The sequence below is a fragment of the Chiloscyllium plagiosum genome, unplaced genomic scaffold (genome assembly GCF_037043375.1).
Source record: "Chiloscyllium plagiosum isolate Xiang-an unplaced genomic scaffold, Cpla_swu_hap1 HiC_scaffold_24, whole genome shotgun sequence".
NCBI classification, from domain to species: Eukaryota; Metazoa; Chordata; class Chondrichthyes; order Orectolobiformes; family Hemiscylliidae; genus Chiloscyllium; species Chiloscyllium plagiosum.
Genome location: NW_028270162.1, coordinates 26,901,089 through 26,915,053, shown reverse-complemented (window position 1 = coordinate 26,915,053; position 13,965 = coordinate 26,901,089). Strand labels below are relative to the sequence as shown.

Here is a 13,965-nt window from a genome sequence, read left to right as displayed (position 1 = left end):
GATTCTGCTCAAGTGGTCGAATGCATTGATCAGGCTGTGTGCTCGTGTACAACCGAGTGAACATTTTCTGTATTGGGGTTCCTCGTGGGATCTTCACTGTTGCAACAAAATTAAAGTGAGTCCACAGCAATAGTTGTAAATTCCAGGAGAAATATTCCAGGTTATCTTGGCTCTGACGAAACTTAAAAGAAATACTTATCTTTTCCGCGGTCACCAATATGAGACTGCATTAGTGCCAGGAAAATCTGCCCTGACCAATCCATTACGTTTCCCATTCGGAGTAACCAGTTTTGCAGAGGGCCCTCGAACAGCCATGAGGCCTCCGTGAACATAATCGTGGAGCCTCATACCTTTTGTAGGCAACTATTAGTGATGCCAGAAAAGTGGTTTGATTTGTTTTCCAGTTTTCTAGAAGCTGTGCATAAGTTGGTCCTTTAAAGTCACAGCCCACGTGTCGTGGCACAAACAATTTGACAGATAAATGAATAAGTCGTGCACTAAAAGTAAAATAGACAATGTGTCATTTCAAGATGTATGTGAACTCAACCATTAAACCAGACCTTGTTACAACTGAAGACAGGTGTAAAATCGGTGCGCCGAAGATACAGTTTCTCACCCATTAATCTCAACTTTTAGGTTACTGTAGAGAATAACCTAAGTAACAAATGAGAATTAAGTATTTTGATAACCCAGTGGGTAACCGTGTTACACAATACAGTGCTGCTGTGAGTGTGCAGAGAAAGAGAACTCTAGGTTTGCTCTTTCTGTTGAATTAGCTGGTTTTAATTAAGGGGTTTCTGGAGGTTGTGGCAGTTGATCTTAATGCTTCCAGGGTGGAGGTAAAATAAATCAGTCTTGCATCCTATTCATAATCAACATCAAGCTATTTCTGCAATCTTAAAATGTCTTAGTAATTTCCTACTTTATATCAGTGACTCTGTTTCAGAAGTTCTTGCTTGTAAAAGTGCTGGGGGAGATGCTGAAAAGCTGGGGTTCAAATGCTAGTCTTTCTTTTCTCTTTACATTTTGTTGAGTTGACGTGAAGTATATATATATTGTTCCTCTACATGGTAAGGTATACTGACCATTTTAGATTTTGAAATTTCAAGATCCTGTGTAATTCTCATTAAAATTAAATTGTGAAGTCAAACTGTGCATTTTATGAAACAAATTCTGTTAATGTTTATGCCATTTCTTCTTTCTTTGATCATTTTTCATTTCCTCTCCTAAAAGCACTGATTGTTTGCTGCAGTTCAACAGGCAACAGCAGCCAGTCTCATCCAATATTACGTATTAAAACATGATGGTTGTTGAACTGTAGAGAGAACAGTTTTCAAAGGGGAAGCAATGGCCAATTGGTATTATCACGAGATTATTAATCCAGGGATTCTGGTAATGTTCTGTGTGCCTGCATTCGAATCCTGCTATGGTAAGAGTGTGGAAATTAGATGAAACCTTTAAAAATCTGGAATCAAAAGTCTAATGGTGACCATGAAACCATTGTCAATTGTTGGGAAAAATTCATCTGGTTCCCTAATGTCCTTGAGGGAAGGAAACTTTCTTACCTGGTCAGGCCTGCATGTGACTCCAGGCCCACAACCATTTAGTTGACTTTTCAAAATCAGGGACAGGCAATAAATGCTGGCCCAGCTAGAAATGACTAGCATTTGTACCCCAGCTTTTCAGCATCTCCCCCAGCACTTTTACAAGATTGGATAAAAAATCATAACTGAGCTTTACCCTGATAGCATCCAACTTCACTCGCCAACATTTCCAACAGGAATTTCCAGATAACAGTCAAGACTAGGAATCTTGAGTGATCCTGTTGCCTTTGAATGTGAGGGTGATGAGCACCTGTGGCCTCCCATCACTTTGTGGAACAGTCAGCTGATAGATCAGGGTTAAACCTGGAGCTCTGTATGATACAGATACTAAATTGAGGTAACTATGGGAAATTATGTCATAACATTTTTGAATTTCCCCTGCACAAGCACGATGTTCAATTCTATTATTCAACTTATGCTCCAACTCCTAATGATAAATGTGTAAGATATTCTACAATAGATTTAGAAAATTGCTCAAACAGCTTCAGGAAACTATGCATTTGCAGGTAAATATTTGGATGCTTGGAATGTCATAGCGTTGGTGTATTTCTCAGGAAGAGTCATAAAGCAAGTCATTTCCCACCCTAGGAGGGGCCAACAGCTAGCAACTTAGGTGCCTGATTGTCACTTAAAATGCTGGGTCATCTCTAGAGAAGATGATATGGGGTTTGCTCCTGGCCAACTTTGTCGAGATTCCATCAAGTCCATTAGTTAGCGCACCTGAGAGAAAGTTATTCTATATTGCCTAGTGCTGCACTTTTTTAAAAATTAAGCTAATTCAACTATACTCAACCAGAGAAAGCGTGACTATTCCATCACACTCCTTTCTTGAGTTTAAGGTGAAAGGCAGAAGGTTCGGAAGGGATTTGAGTAAAAGTCTTTTCACCCGGATGGTGGTGGGATCTGGAATGCACTGCCTGGGCGGGTAGAAGAGGCAGGTAACCTCACACTCTTTAAAAGGCATTTGGATAAGCATGTGAAATAGCATAACATTCAAGGGGGTGTGAATAGTGATTCGATTAGATTCCCTACAGTGTGGAAACAAGCCCCTCGGTCCAACAAGTCCACATTGACCCTCCGAAGAGCAACCCACCCAGAACCATCCCCCTCTGACTAATGCACCTAACACAATGGGCAATTTAGCATGGACAATTCACCTGACTTGCACATCTTTGGACTGTGGGAGGAAACCAGAGCACCCGAAGGAAACCCACACAGACCCACACAGACACGGGGAGAACGTGCAAACTCCACACAGACAGTCACCCGAGGCTGGAATTGAACCCGGGTCCCTGGTGCTGTGAGACTGCAGTGCTAACCACTGAGCCACTGTGCCGCCCGAGTGTAGATTTAGTGTAGCTTTGGCAGTACAAATGTCATGGGCCAATAGGTTTCTTCTATGAGCCTTGTAAGTATTATACAGGCTTCAAACGTTTAGGAAGTGAGTCATTAGCCACAGAATATGCAGCCTTTGCTCTGTTTTAGTCACATATTATACATATGGCTAATCGAACATCTCTTCAAAAGCGAGTGCCAAGACATTGTTGATGAGGAATTTGTAATGTCATGCCATTGAATACCTAAGAAATTGGCCAGGTTGAAGATTATTCATTACCTCCCACTTGTCGGATCAAATCATGCTGTTATTCAGATCTTCTCAGTGTTGGCATGGCTGCTTCGCTATCCTGAAAGTCTCAAATAATGAAGAATCAACTTTCCTCCTGACAGAATGTTGTTATGGGCAGGGAGAAAGATGGTGGGATAACCTTCCCTCTATTCCTCATCTCTCAGTTATCTGCAGCAAGATTTGCTTTTGAGCAAATGTTTTAAACCCCATTGACCATAGCATTTTTCAGAAATAAACATGCAGCAAACTTTTGGATACATTAAGTCAGAAGAAAAGGTAAATGTTTATTCACACAACATCCTGTAAAGTAAATGCAACAAATGCACTCGTTCCTTCACCTACATAAAGATTCCCACATGTATAGACAGATCAACTAAATGCAACTAAATTAGTAACAGAATACAAGAAACAAATCAGATTCACATGGACTTCAATAAGGTACAAAGGCCTATGTGGGTTCCCTCTTGTCATCCTTCGGAGAACAGTGGAGGTTTGAAGTCTCTGGATCTCCAGACGGGATTATGATCAAGTTTCCAAGGATATAAATCTTTGCAACTGAAAATATATACTCCACAACCACCAGATGAAGGAGCAACGCTCCGAAAGCTAGTGCTTCCAAAACAACCTGTTGGACTATAACCTGGTGTTCTGTGATTTTAACTTTGTATGCCCCAGTCCAACACCGGGCACCTCCAAATCAAAAATAAATCAGCTCCCTTTGCTCACTCTGGGTTGACTGGTTGTGAGACAGGACTCTGCTGGCTGAAGGAACTCCCTCTCTTGTCCCATTGGGGTTATCCAGTTTTGCCCGGGTTCTGGGGATAATAAGATTCCTTATATGTGTCACATTTGATCAGTACTTTTATTTTCCACCCAGAATGATTTCTTTAGAAGTCATCGCCATACAATAGAGAATGGAATGTGGTGTTTGACACCCACTTATGACTTCTCCAGCAAGTCTGAAAGTCCATAGATTCCCCAGTTTTAGGTCAACCCACAAAAGATAGTTTTTGTTGATTGTTTGCTGATTCAGGAGAATGAGCCCACGGTAGTTTACATTTTATGAATTTTCCGGAAACACGTTCAGACAGGAGTTAATCCTTTGTGCAGAAATCACAGAAGATCACCTGCCCCTCAGAGGTCATCTCAGGTCATGGTAATTGTCCCATATGCTATATTGTTCTTTCCTTTTTAAAAGTTAAAACTGTCCATCATCTCCATAGGCTCATGAATGCACGACACAAGTGTGACAGGGCAACTGATAATTATAGAGCTGAGACATCTTTGAGAGATTCCTGCTGTGATGCCTTGGGGCTGTGATAATTGGTCTCCAACAATCCTGCGGAGTTTCTAGTTACCAGAGCATTTTTCCACTGACTAAAATTACACAAGAACGCTTTGGTGCAGTCTCTTGGTCACATGCTGTCTTGAAGATGAATGTAGTCATTTTTATTTCTCTTCTGGTATCACCTTTCTGTGATAATCCCGATTTCCAGATGACTGTGTTTTAAAACAAGTTAAGCACAATGATTGTGTGGTTTAGTGAAGATTATTCATTTCTAACTGAATGTCTGTTGGGCAATTGCCGAAATCTGTACTGTTAGTTGCTAAGGAAATCGCCATTTAAACTGATCACTGAGATTTAACGTATAATAATAAGGTTTACTGAATACATCCACATTTTAATTATGTGGATATATTTTGCATAACAGATTTGTTATATTATTTTAAAATGTGTGAACATATTGGCAATGTTAAGGCATCTTTAAACAGTTAAGGAATACAAGTTGGGTAACATAGAGGATGATCAGACAAAACTATTTACTTTGGTGTGCTTTAGAGACATTGTGTATACTATACGGTATTTTGGTTAAATGGCAAAGAGCTGTCATTTGCCATGATTGATTATGACATTACGTTTTTGGGATATCTGTAGTAATGGTAGTAGTTTCAACTTATCCCCACATGTTCCATCAATTTGAATTACAGGCATAATATAATCCCATATGTTTGTATTGCATATGTTAGCTTAGTGGGAGGATTACTTCATGTTTCTCTGAGGCATCTAATTGAAGGCGTGAGCATATTATAATTGTACATGCCTTACCATTGCTAATAACTGGTCATTGTTCAGACAAAAGCCAGCCATACTGTCGTGCAGATGATTAATGATGGAGATATTTCTACTGCTTGCAGTAAAACCATTTTATTTCAGTAGAAAACAATCCTGTCTTATTCAGGCTTCTTCATTACCTTAAATGCTCCTTATTTGGATAGGAAATATTATTTTAATTGCAGAAAACCTGAGGCAAGGCTCTCCAGGGACATTGTTTCAGCTGAGAAACCAAGAGTGCAAAGAGGTTCCATTTTAGTGAATAAGGGTTAATACCCTCTTGGTCCCTGTGTGCAGGTCATGTGGGCTGTATTTTTGGTAAGCAATTTGGGATACCTCTGCCAGCGAGAGGGTTTGGAGTTACATTGAAGGGAGATGGAGTTGGGGCAGATGAGAAGGACAGGGTCATGGTTTTCAGCAGCCACACCACTCTCTTCTTCCTGATGCAAGGTCCCTCAATTATCTGTAAATGAGTGACATAAGTTATCATAAATTATCTGAAAATGAGTGACATTCCCTGTATGGCCATTGGCGACAGGATTTGCTGTGCAGCCTTCAGAAGGCATAGAATGGCTGTATGAGATCAGGAGAATCATTGAGCTCCTGCTAAATTCAGGAATAATCAGACATAATTAATTATTTTTATCATCATAATTAATGAGCCAACTTCCCCACTGACAGTGGGCAGGATTTCCTCATTTGGCCCTCTTGCCCCAAATTAATCGGGAACAACTTGCCCAGTAGCAGAAAACCAATATGGATACTCCCACATTTATTCTCCCAGTTCCCTCTGACCCTTGCCCTACCACCTAGGCTATTCTTGAAGCTCTTCTCAATAATGCCTGATGTTTCAATCCTGCTTGCCAATTGTTTTTTGGCCCATTATGGAGAGAACTAAAGCACTTGTGTTGTTCAGAGGGCATGAAGTGACAGATCCGAAATTGTCATTTTGAAATCTATATTATCTTGTAAACCCTTTTTTTTTAAATGGACTCTTGTAATTCTTTCATATGACTGCTGTCAAGCAGAGAATGAATAACGTCATTGCTTCCAGAAATTTCCAGTAATCGTCAGGCAAAATTTGAGCTCATCACCTTCTGTAAGATGTCACTCCCTGCATTGGATGAACATTCTAGCCAATCAAACATAAAGGACTAGTCAACAAGACACCTAGCTCTGCCAGTTCTGAATAAAGGAGACCATTGAAACCTATTATGGCTTGACTTCGAACATATGACTCCACAGTTGTCTGCTATCAAAGTACATAGTTTGATGAAGTGACATAATTGACCTCATTAGCTGAGTATCCCAAATCAGAGCTCCAGCTATGTGTCTGAAACTGCTTTTCTGTTTGACTTTAGCTATCAGTTTTGACTTTTGTTTGTCAATCTGCTTGTAACATCAGAACAGTAAGTAGTTCCATGCCTCTGATCTCAATATCTCTTAAAAGTCCGATCTCTGATAAGAAGCCTGCATTTCGCCTGTATTGTGAACCACTTCCAAGCTTATAACCACTGCACCTTCACCAGCAACTTGACTGCGTCTGAGCTATTGCAGAAAGGACTGTGTGCACAAGCAACGGAAAGACCTGTCCAACATTAACTTGTTGGACTCTCTGATTATTGCTAATTCTGATATCTTTGATTTGAAGTAATTTATCATTTGTAATTTTTCTCCTTTCCTTTTTCTTTCCTTTCTTGGATGCATATCTTTGTAATATGTATGATAAGCTGTTGCCCCAGGTTTTGAATGCAATAGTAACCCCGACATTATTTTAAAGGTGAAGCATTTCCTGTATCATTTTAAGTTGGTCTTTTTAAATTTGGTTTTGGGAAGCAGATCCACATTTATTCTTAAAAGCAAAATGTAAAATAAAACCACCCCTTTTATGAAGAGGAGAGAAGGACAGTAACAATAATTCAGTTCACCTCTCCCTCTTGTCTATGACATTACATACACCAGTAAGTCACTAACAAAAACATTTAGTACGGGATGGTTCACCATAGATAAACACAAAGAATATTGGGCAATCATTTGGTGTGTGGGCTCAAATAGCACTTCCTCAGGAATATAATTACCAGCACCAGTCCATGTGCATTGAAATCAATGACCTTACATTGTCTCTTGTCACTTCAAGATATAGGAAATTAGAGCTATTTGGTTTTGATGTTTTTATGAGGAGAAAGTGAGAACTGCAGATTCCTGAAGAAGGGCTTATGCCCGAAACGTCGATTCTCCTGCTCCTCAGATGCTGCCTGACCTGCTGTGCTTTTCCAGCACCACACTCTCGACTTTGATGTTCTTATGAACCTAATTTACTCTGTGAAGAGTCCCACTCTGTCACTCTGCTTAATACTGCCATTCACCAAGGTTCTCAGTATTGGCTTTGTTGGGAAATAAAATTTGCTCCAGCTTAATAAGAGGCCTCAGTTAGAGAACTTGGTGCCGTCCTTCAAGAAGTAATGCACTTTTTGAATACAGCTGATCATATAACCCTGGGATATAATGCCTTGGAATGTTATGAGAATCAAAATACTTTGATTTTGTACTAATCAATAAATTGGTTTTGAAAGAGAATTGAAACGAGAAACAAAAAGGTGACTGACAGTAAACTGAACATGTGATGCAGAGTTTGGAGCTTGATGTGGGTCATTGTGTAAATGTATGAGATAAAGAAAATAACGCTATGCCCTTTGAATAGCCTCGCTCATTCATTGTCTCATACAATCCCTGTTTTTGCTGTTGCCTTCATAGGAGTCTATGCCTGACCTGAGAGGGCTAGGGAGGCAATGGGAATACTTGGGCATTTTTAACTAACTTTGGGTCCAGTTTTGTAGCAGTCTTTTAGATTTCATAAAACACTTTTCAGGGGGAGAGAATTATCAGTTTCAGCCTGAAAGAAAACCATATGGCCCAGATGACAAATTCCCATCCAGACATATCCCATTGTCCAATTCCGGTTCATCGCCTTGGAGGTTTTTATACTGCAAGTGCATATCTAATTAGTTTTGAAATGTTACGAGGGTTTCTGTCTGTACTGTCATGTCAGGCAGTGAGTTCCAGATCACTAACACGATCTGGATATTTTACATCAAATTACCTCTTTACCTCCTGCCTCTTACCCTGGATCCACGTCCTTTGGGTATGGGCATCTCAACGAAAAGGAATAGGGCCACCTTTTCCATTCTATCTTGACCCATCATAACTTTGTGTACTTCAATTAGATCTCCCCTCAGCTTTAAGTTATTTTTCTGTTGAAAAGGGTCAGCAATAATTAAATTTGATCTGTACTTAGTAGGCTTATAATTAAATTCACTACTTTAGTTAAAGTGACTTTCCAGATTAAGACTGAATTCAAATGTTGCAAAGACCCTCCTAGTAAAAGAGTAAACAATGTATCCCCCTAATCAGAATAGTATGTGAAACACACACGGAGAAAACAAATAATGGAATTCCCTCACCGAGGATGCAGTTGGTAAGGAAAATAAATAGAAAAAGGATTCTGTGATTCTGTGAAATAGCATACCAATCTAGTTTTATGTTTTGATTAATTTTGTGTTTTCATTCCAAATTTCCCTAACTACCTTCATCTGTGAGAGACGCCTGTTGTCTACAGTCCTTCTGCAATGTCCCGCATCTAAAATTCTCTGCACTTCTTTCGGTGGGTGAATTATTTCCATTGGCCAAAAGGTTTCTCCATATTTCCAAAACTTCAGAAAATATTTGAGAGCTTTCTTGAAGAATGCACTGTATCCCTGAAAAGGCTTTTATATCAAATATTTCAGCAAGACTTACCAAATTGGCTTTGGTTTGAAATTTTTATAACATAGACTCATAGAAATGTACAGCATGGAAACAGACCCTTCAATCCAACTTGTTCATGCTGACCAGCTATCCCAACCTGATCTAGTCCCATTTGCCAGCACTTGGCCCATATCCCTCTAAACCCTTCCTATTCATATACCCATCCAGATGCCTTTTAAATGTAGTAATTGTACCAGCCTCCACCACTTCCTCTAGCAGCTCATTCCATACACACACCACCCTCTGTGGGAAAAAGTTGCCCCTTAGGTCCCTTTTATATCTTTCCCCTCTCAGCCTAAACCTATGCCCTCTAGTTCTGGACTCCCCCACCCCAAGGAAAATGCCTTGTCTATTTACCCTATCCATGCCCATCATGATTTTATAAACCTCTATAAGGTCACCCCTCAGCCTCCGGCGCTCCAGAGAAAATAGCTCCAGCCTATTCAGCCTTTCCCTTTGGCTCAAATCCTCCAAACCTGGCAACATCCTTGTAAATGTTTTCTGAACCCTTTCAAGTTTCACAACATCCTTCCAATAGGAAGGAGACCAGAATGAAATTCCAAAATATTCCAAAACTGGCCTAACCAATGTTCTGTACAGCTGCAACATGACCTCCCAACTCCTATACTTAATGGTCAGACCAATAAAGGAAAGCATACCAAACCCCTCTTCACTATCCTATCTACCTGTGACTCTATATTCAAAGAACATTGAACCTGCACTTCAAGGTCTCTTTATTCAGCAACATTTTCTTAGTTAAGAACTCATTGAGAGAAGTCCTGTTTTCCTAGTATTTTCTCAATATGCAGATACTAACTTGAGGAGAAAAGTTTAGCTCCATTTCAAATTTATATACAGTCACAGGTCATTCACGAGAAGCAACTTCAGCACTCGTGTTCTAAATCTGCTTCAACTCCCAGAGGGCTCTTTGTGAATAATGGGGTATAAACAATCAAGGTCATCTTGTATATGATGTGTCTATTTCAATTTATAATGAATAATTCTTCTGTGTATACAGACTTGTATTTCAGCATTGCTATTGCATAGTTCATTACAGGGAGATTTCACCTTACTCCTTTGAAAATTTGACCTATGTCACCCAAAGGAAGATTCCAGAGATCTATTTGATCTGATTTCTTCCAAATTAATAGCAAATCTTGGACATCTTGGATTTTTTTCCTTGCAGCTGAGTGCTGATTGAGATTGTGTCTGTTCACTGCTACATTCATGAAATATCAGCAAGTTCTACCAACACCATATGAATTGCAGTGGTTCAAGAACATGCCCTCAAGGGCAACTAGGGACAACCCACAAATAAACCTAAGAACTGCAGATGCAGGAAATGAGAAACACAGACAGAAATTGCTGGAAAAACTCCATAGGTCTAAGAGTTAATGTTTCAGATTCCAGTGACTCTTCATCAGAACAGAAGGGTCACTGCACCCAAAACTTTAACTCTGCTTTCTCTCCACAGAGGCTACCACAGACATGCTTGAGCTTTTGCAGCAATTTCTGGCATTCAATAAATACCGGCCTAACCAGTGGTGTCCGCAGTCAGTGAAAGAATTTTTAAAACATTAGGTTGCAGATCAGCCATGATTTCATTGATTGGTGGAAAAGGTTTGAGAAATTAAATGCCCTAAATGTTTTTATACGATGTTGTGCCGAACATTTGTCCTAGCTTAAGCACCTATCCATGTACCTATCCAATTGCCGCTTAAAGGTCACCAAAGATTCTGACTCTACCACTCCCACAGGCAGTGCATTCCATGCCCCACCACTCTCTGGGTAAAGAACCCACCCCTGACATCTCCCCTATACCTTCCACCCTTCACCTTAAATTTATGTCCCCTTGTAACACTCTGTTGTACCCGGGGAAAAAGTTTCTGACTGTCTACTCTATCTATTCCTCTGATCATCTTATAAACCTCTATCAAGTCACCCCTCATCCTTCGCCGTTCCAATGAGAAAAGGCCTAGCACTCTCAACCTATCCTCGTACGACCTATTCTCCATTCCAGGCAACATCCTGGTAAATCTTCTCTGCACCCTCTCCAAAGCTTCCACATCTTTCCTAACGTGAGGCGACCAGAACTGCACACAGTATTCCAAATGTGGCCTAACCAAAATCCTGTACAGTTGCAACATCACTTCACGACTCTTGAATTCAATCCCTCTGCTAATGAAAACTCTGCTAACTTCTGGGGAAGTGGTGGATTTGGGTACAGTTACAATGTTTAAATTATGTTTGGATAAGTTTATGAATAGGAAAAGTTTGGAGGGATATGGGCTAATGCAGACAGGTGGGAGTAGTTTACTTTGAGATTATGGTCAACATGGACTGGCAGGACCAAAGGGTCTGTTTCTGTGCTGTCTCACTCTGTAATTGAAACAAAAGGGCTCACAAATTCAACAATAACAATCGAAGGCACACACACCCTAACAAAAAATTTGTAGCATGTCAACAGCCTTTAGTAAAGAAGTTCAGGGGCAAAACAATCTTTAATTTCTATCTGAGTGTCCCAGAATGCCAAATTCTGCAAGCCTTAGTAATTTTTAAAATTGGATTCAGTACTGATATTGTGTTTTCACAATCCTTCTTGTGCATTGCAGTAGAATTCACAGAACAAAACAGAGGATGCCATAACACCAGTTTTTCATCACCAAAAATCTTGTGAATGATTACATTATGCCAGTGTGGAGCACAAGAAAATTAACAATCTAATTAAATCATTGCATAAACTTGCTTATTGACATGATAGTGATAAGGTTCAATGGGAGACCTTGTCATATTTTGACATAGTCATTGTCTGTTCTTTCAGTATTACTTAATTCAAAATATATTACAACTGAACTTAGAAAGAGATTTATCACAGGCATTTCTCATTGTTTCCTTATTTTATGAGACAAATATCCAGCAGGGCTTACTGGGCAATGATTATTGATTTCTGCTTTTGTCCACCCATTCTCCTTCCTGACCAATCAATTTTAGCATGAACCACTGGTATTGAGGAGAGAATCAGGGATTAAACTGCAGAGCACTTTTGCTCACATAAGCTACAGTCACAGGCTTTGTGAGCTTGTGGGAGGAATGGATGTGGATAAAATGAATCCATTTTCAAGGCAAACACTGCACTTGTTAATGAGTCTGGTGAAGCCTTTCTTCCACCTCGGCCAACCAACTTAAAATCCAAGTTGCTTACCTGGTACATATTCTGACTGTTATTGTTTTAATGAACTGTACAATAGGAGACTTTTGTTGTCCTAATGAAGTATTATTTCTTTAATTTGCATAAGCTTTGCAGCCTTCTATTGTCTGTGGATTTTAAAAAAAGACTTCTTAATTATTCCAGGTCCAAGGGGTGAACCAGGCTTGCGCGGTCCAGCTGGATTGCCAGGAGCAAAAGGAGCTATGGGGCCACCAGGTTAGTAGATGACACTTGGGTCTTTATGTGAATTGACCAATTCAGTTTGTCCTTGTAAGTAATTTATTGTCTTAAACTCAATTACTTTGGAGATTTCTTTGTTAGTAAATTCTTCAATTCAATTCTTCTGTTTTCCTTTCCTTTATAATTTGTTATCTGCTTGATTGTGTCTGTACTTACTTACATTTACGTTTCATGGTATCACTTTGTTTGTTCATTTCCTCTTTTCCTGTTCTGTTTTGTTTTCATTTCTCTAAACCACTTGTCCCCTATTTCTCTCTCACACTTATTTTGGTTGTCATTTGTCTTTGTTGATGGGTTGGAGAATTATTAAATTTATTGTTAAAAGTCTGTATACTGTAGCAATTAATGTAATCTACTCCCAAAACAGCTGTGTAGGTAACTAAAGAAAATGGCTACTTGCTCTTAACATTTAGAGTTCTGAAGAATGCATACAAACCAAACCAGAATGTATAAAGCAGCAAGGATGCCTGAGAACCTGTTTAAATGTATTACAACAGGGTATCTTCAGTGCACTATATGTGTACAGAGCAGAAAACTGATATGAGTGTCACTGGTTGAGAAACTGATGGTGTAGTGCCTATTATTCAAGCAGTTCAGGGAACATTCACTAGGATGATCCCTAGTATGGAGTCCCAATAGATTGGGTGCTACTCATTGGAATTTAGAAGAACGAGAGATGATCTCACTGAAACATATAGGTTCCTTAAGGGGCTTGACAGAATCAATGGAAGATGCTACCCCTCCGGGAAAGTCTAAGAACCAGAGGGCACACTTCCAGCATAAAGGGGTGCCAATTTTAAGACTGAGATGAGGAGGAATTTCTTCTCTCAGAGGGTTAAGAGTCTTTGGAATTTCTTGCCACAGAGATCTGTGGGTTCAGGGCCTTTGTGTATATTTAAGGATGAGATAGATTCTTGATCAACAGGGAATCGTGATTACAGGGAAAAGGCAAGAAACTGAGGAATGTCGGATCAGCCATGATCCTATTGAATGGGGGAGCAGTGTCGAGGGGCCAAATAGTCTACTCCTATTCCTATTTTTAATGGTCTTATGGTCGAAATGGGCACCAAAGCCTCCATGTCTGTGAGCAGAAAGTAGATTTTTCATTATGAGCTGATTGGATACACTGTGTGCCAAATTGGCGTAGGAAGTGTAAGACACATTCAAGTCCCAATCTTGAAGCCTGCATTAGGCCCTCTGTTTTATTTTAGTTATTCATTCACAGGATTTGAGTTTCACTGGTTAGCTCAGCATCGATTTCCCATCCTGTTGCTCTTGGGAAGGTAGTGATGGGCCATATTCAAATGAGGAGCCGAACATCATGAGCACCCAAAGCATCAGAGTTTTGTGCTTCAGGCTGGGTGGATGG

The 13,965-nt window shown here is 39.9% G+C and overlaps 1 protein-coding gene across 3 annotated transcripts in view; it reads left to right on the top strand.

Annotated features, from left to right (window-relative positions):
- Positions 1-13,965, top strand: part of emid1 (EMI domain containing 1) — a 343,566-nt gene that overhangs the window by 254,434 nt on the left and 75,167 nt on the right. For all 3 annotated transcript variants that reach the window (XM_043715640.2, XM_043715641.2, XM_043715643.2), the window contains exon 7: positions 12,501-12,572. In XM_043715640.2, coding sequence (XP_043571575.1) covers positions 12,501-12,572 — 72 coding nt within the window. The remainder of the gene's footprint in view (positions 1-12,500; positions 12,573-13,965) is intronic.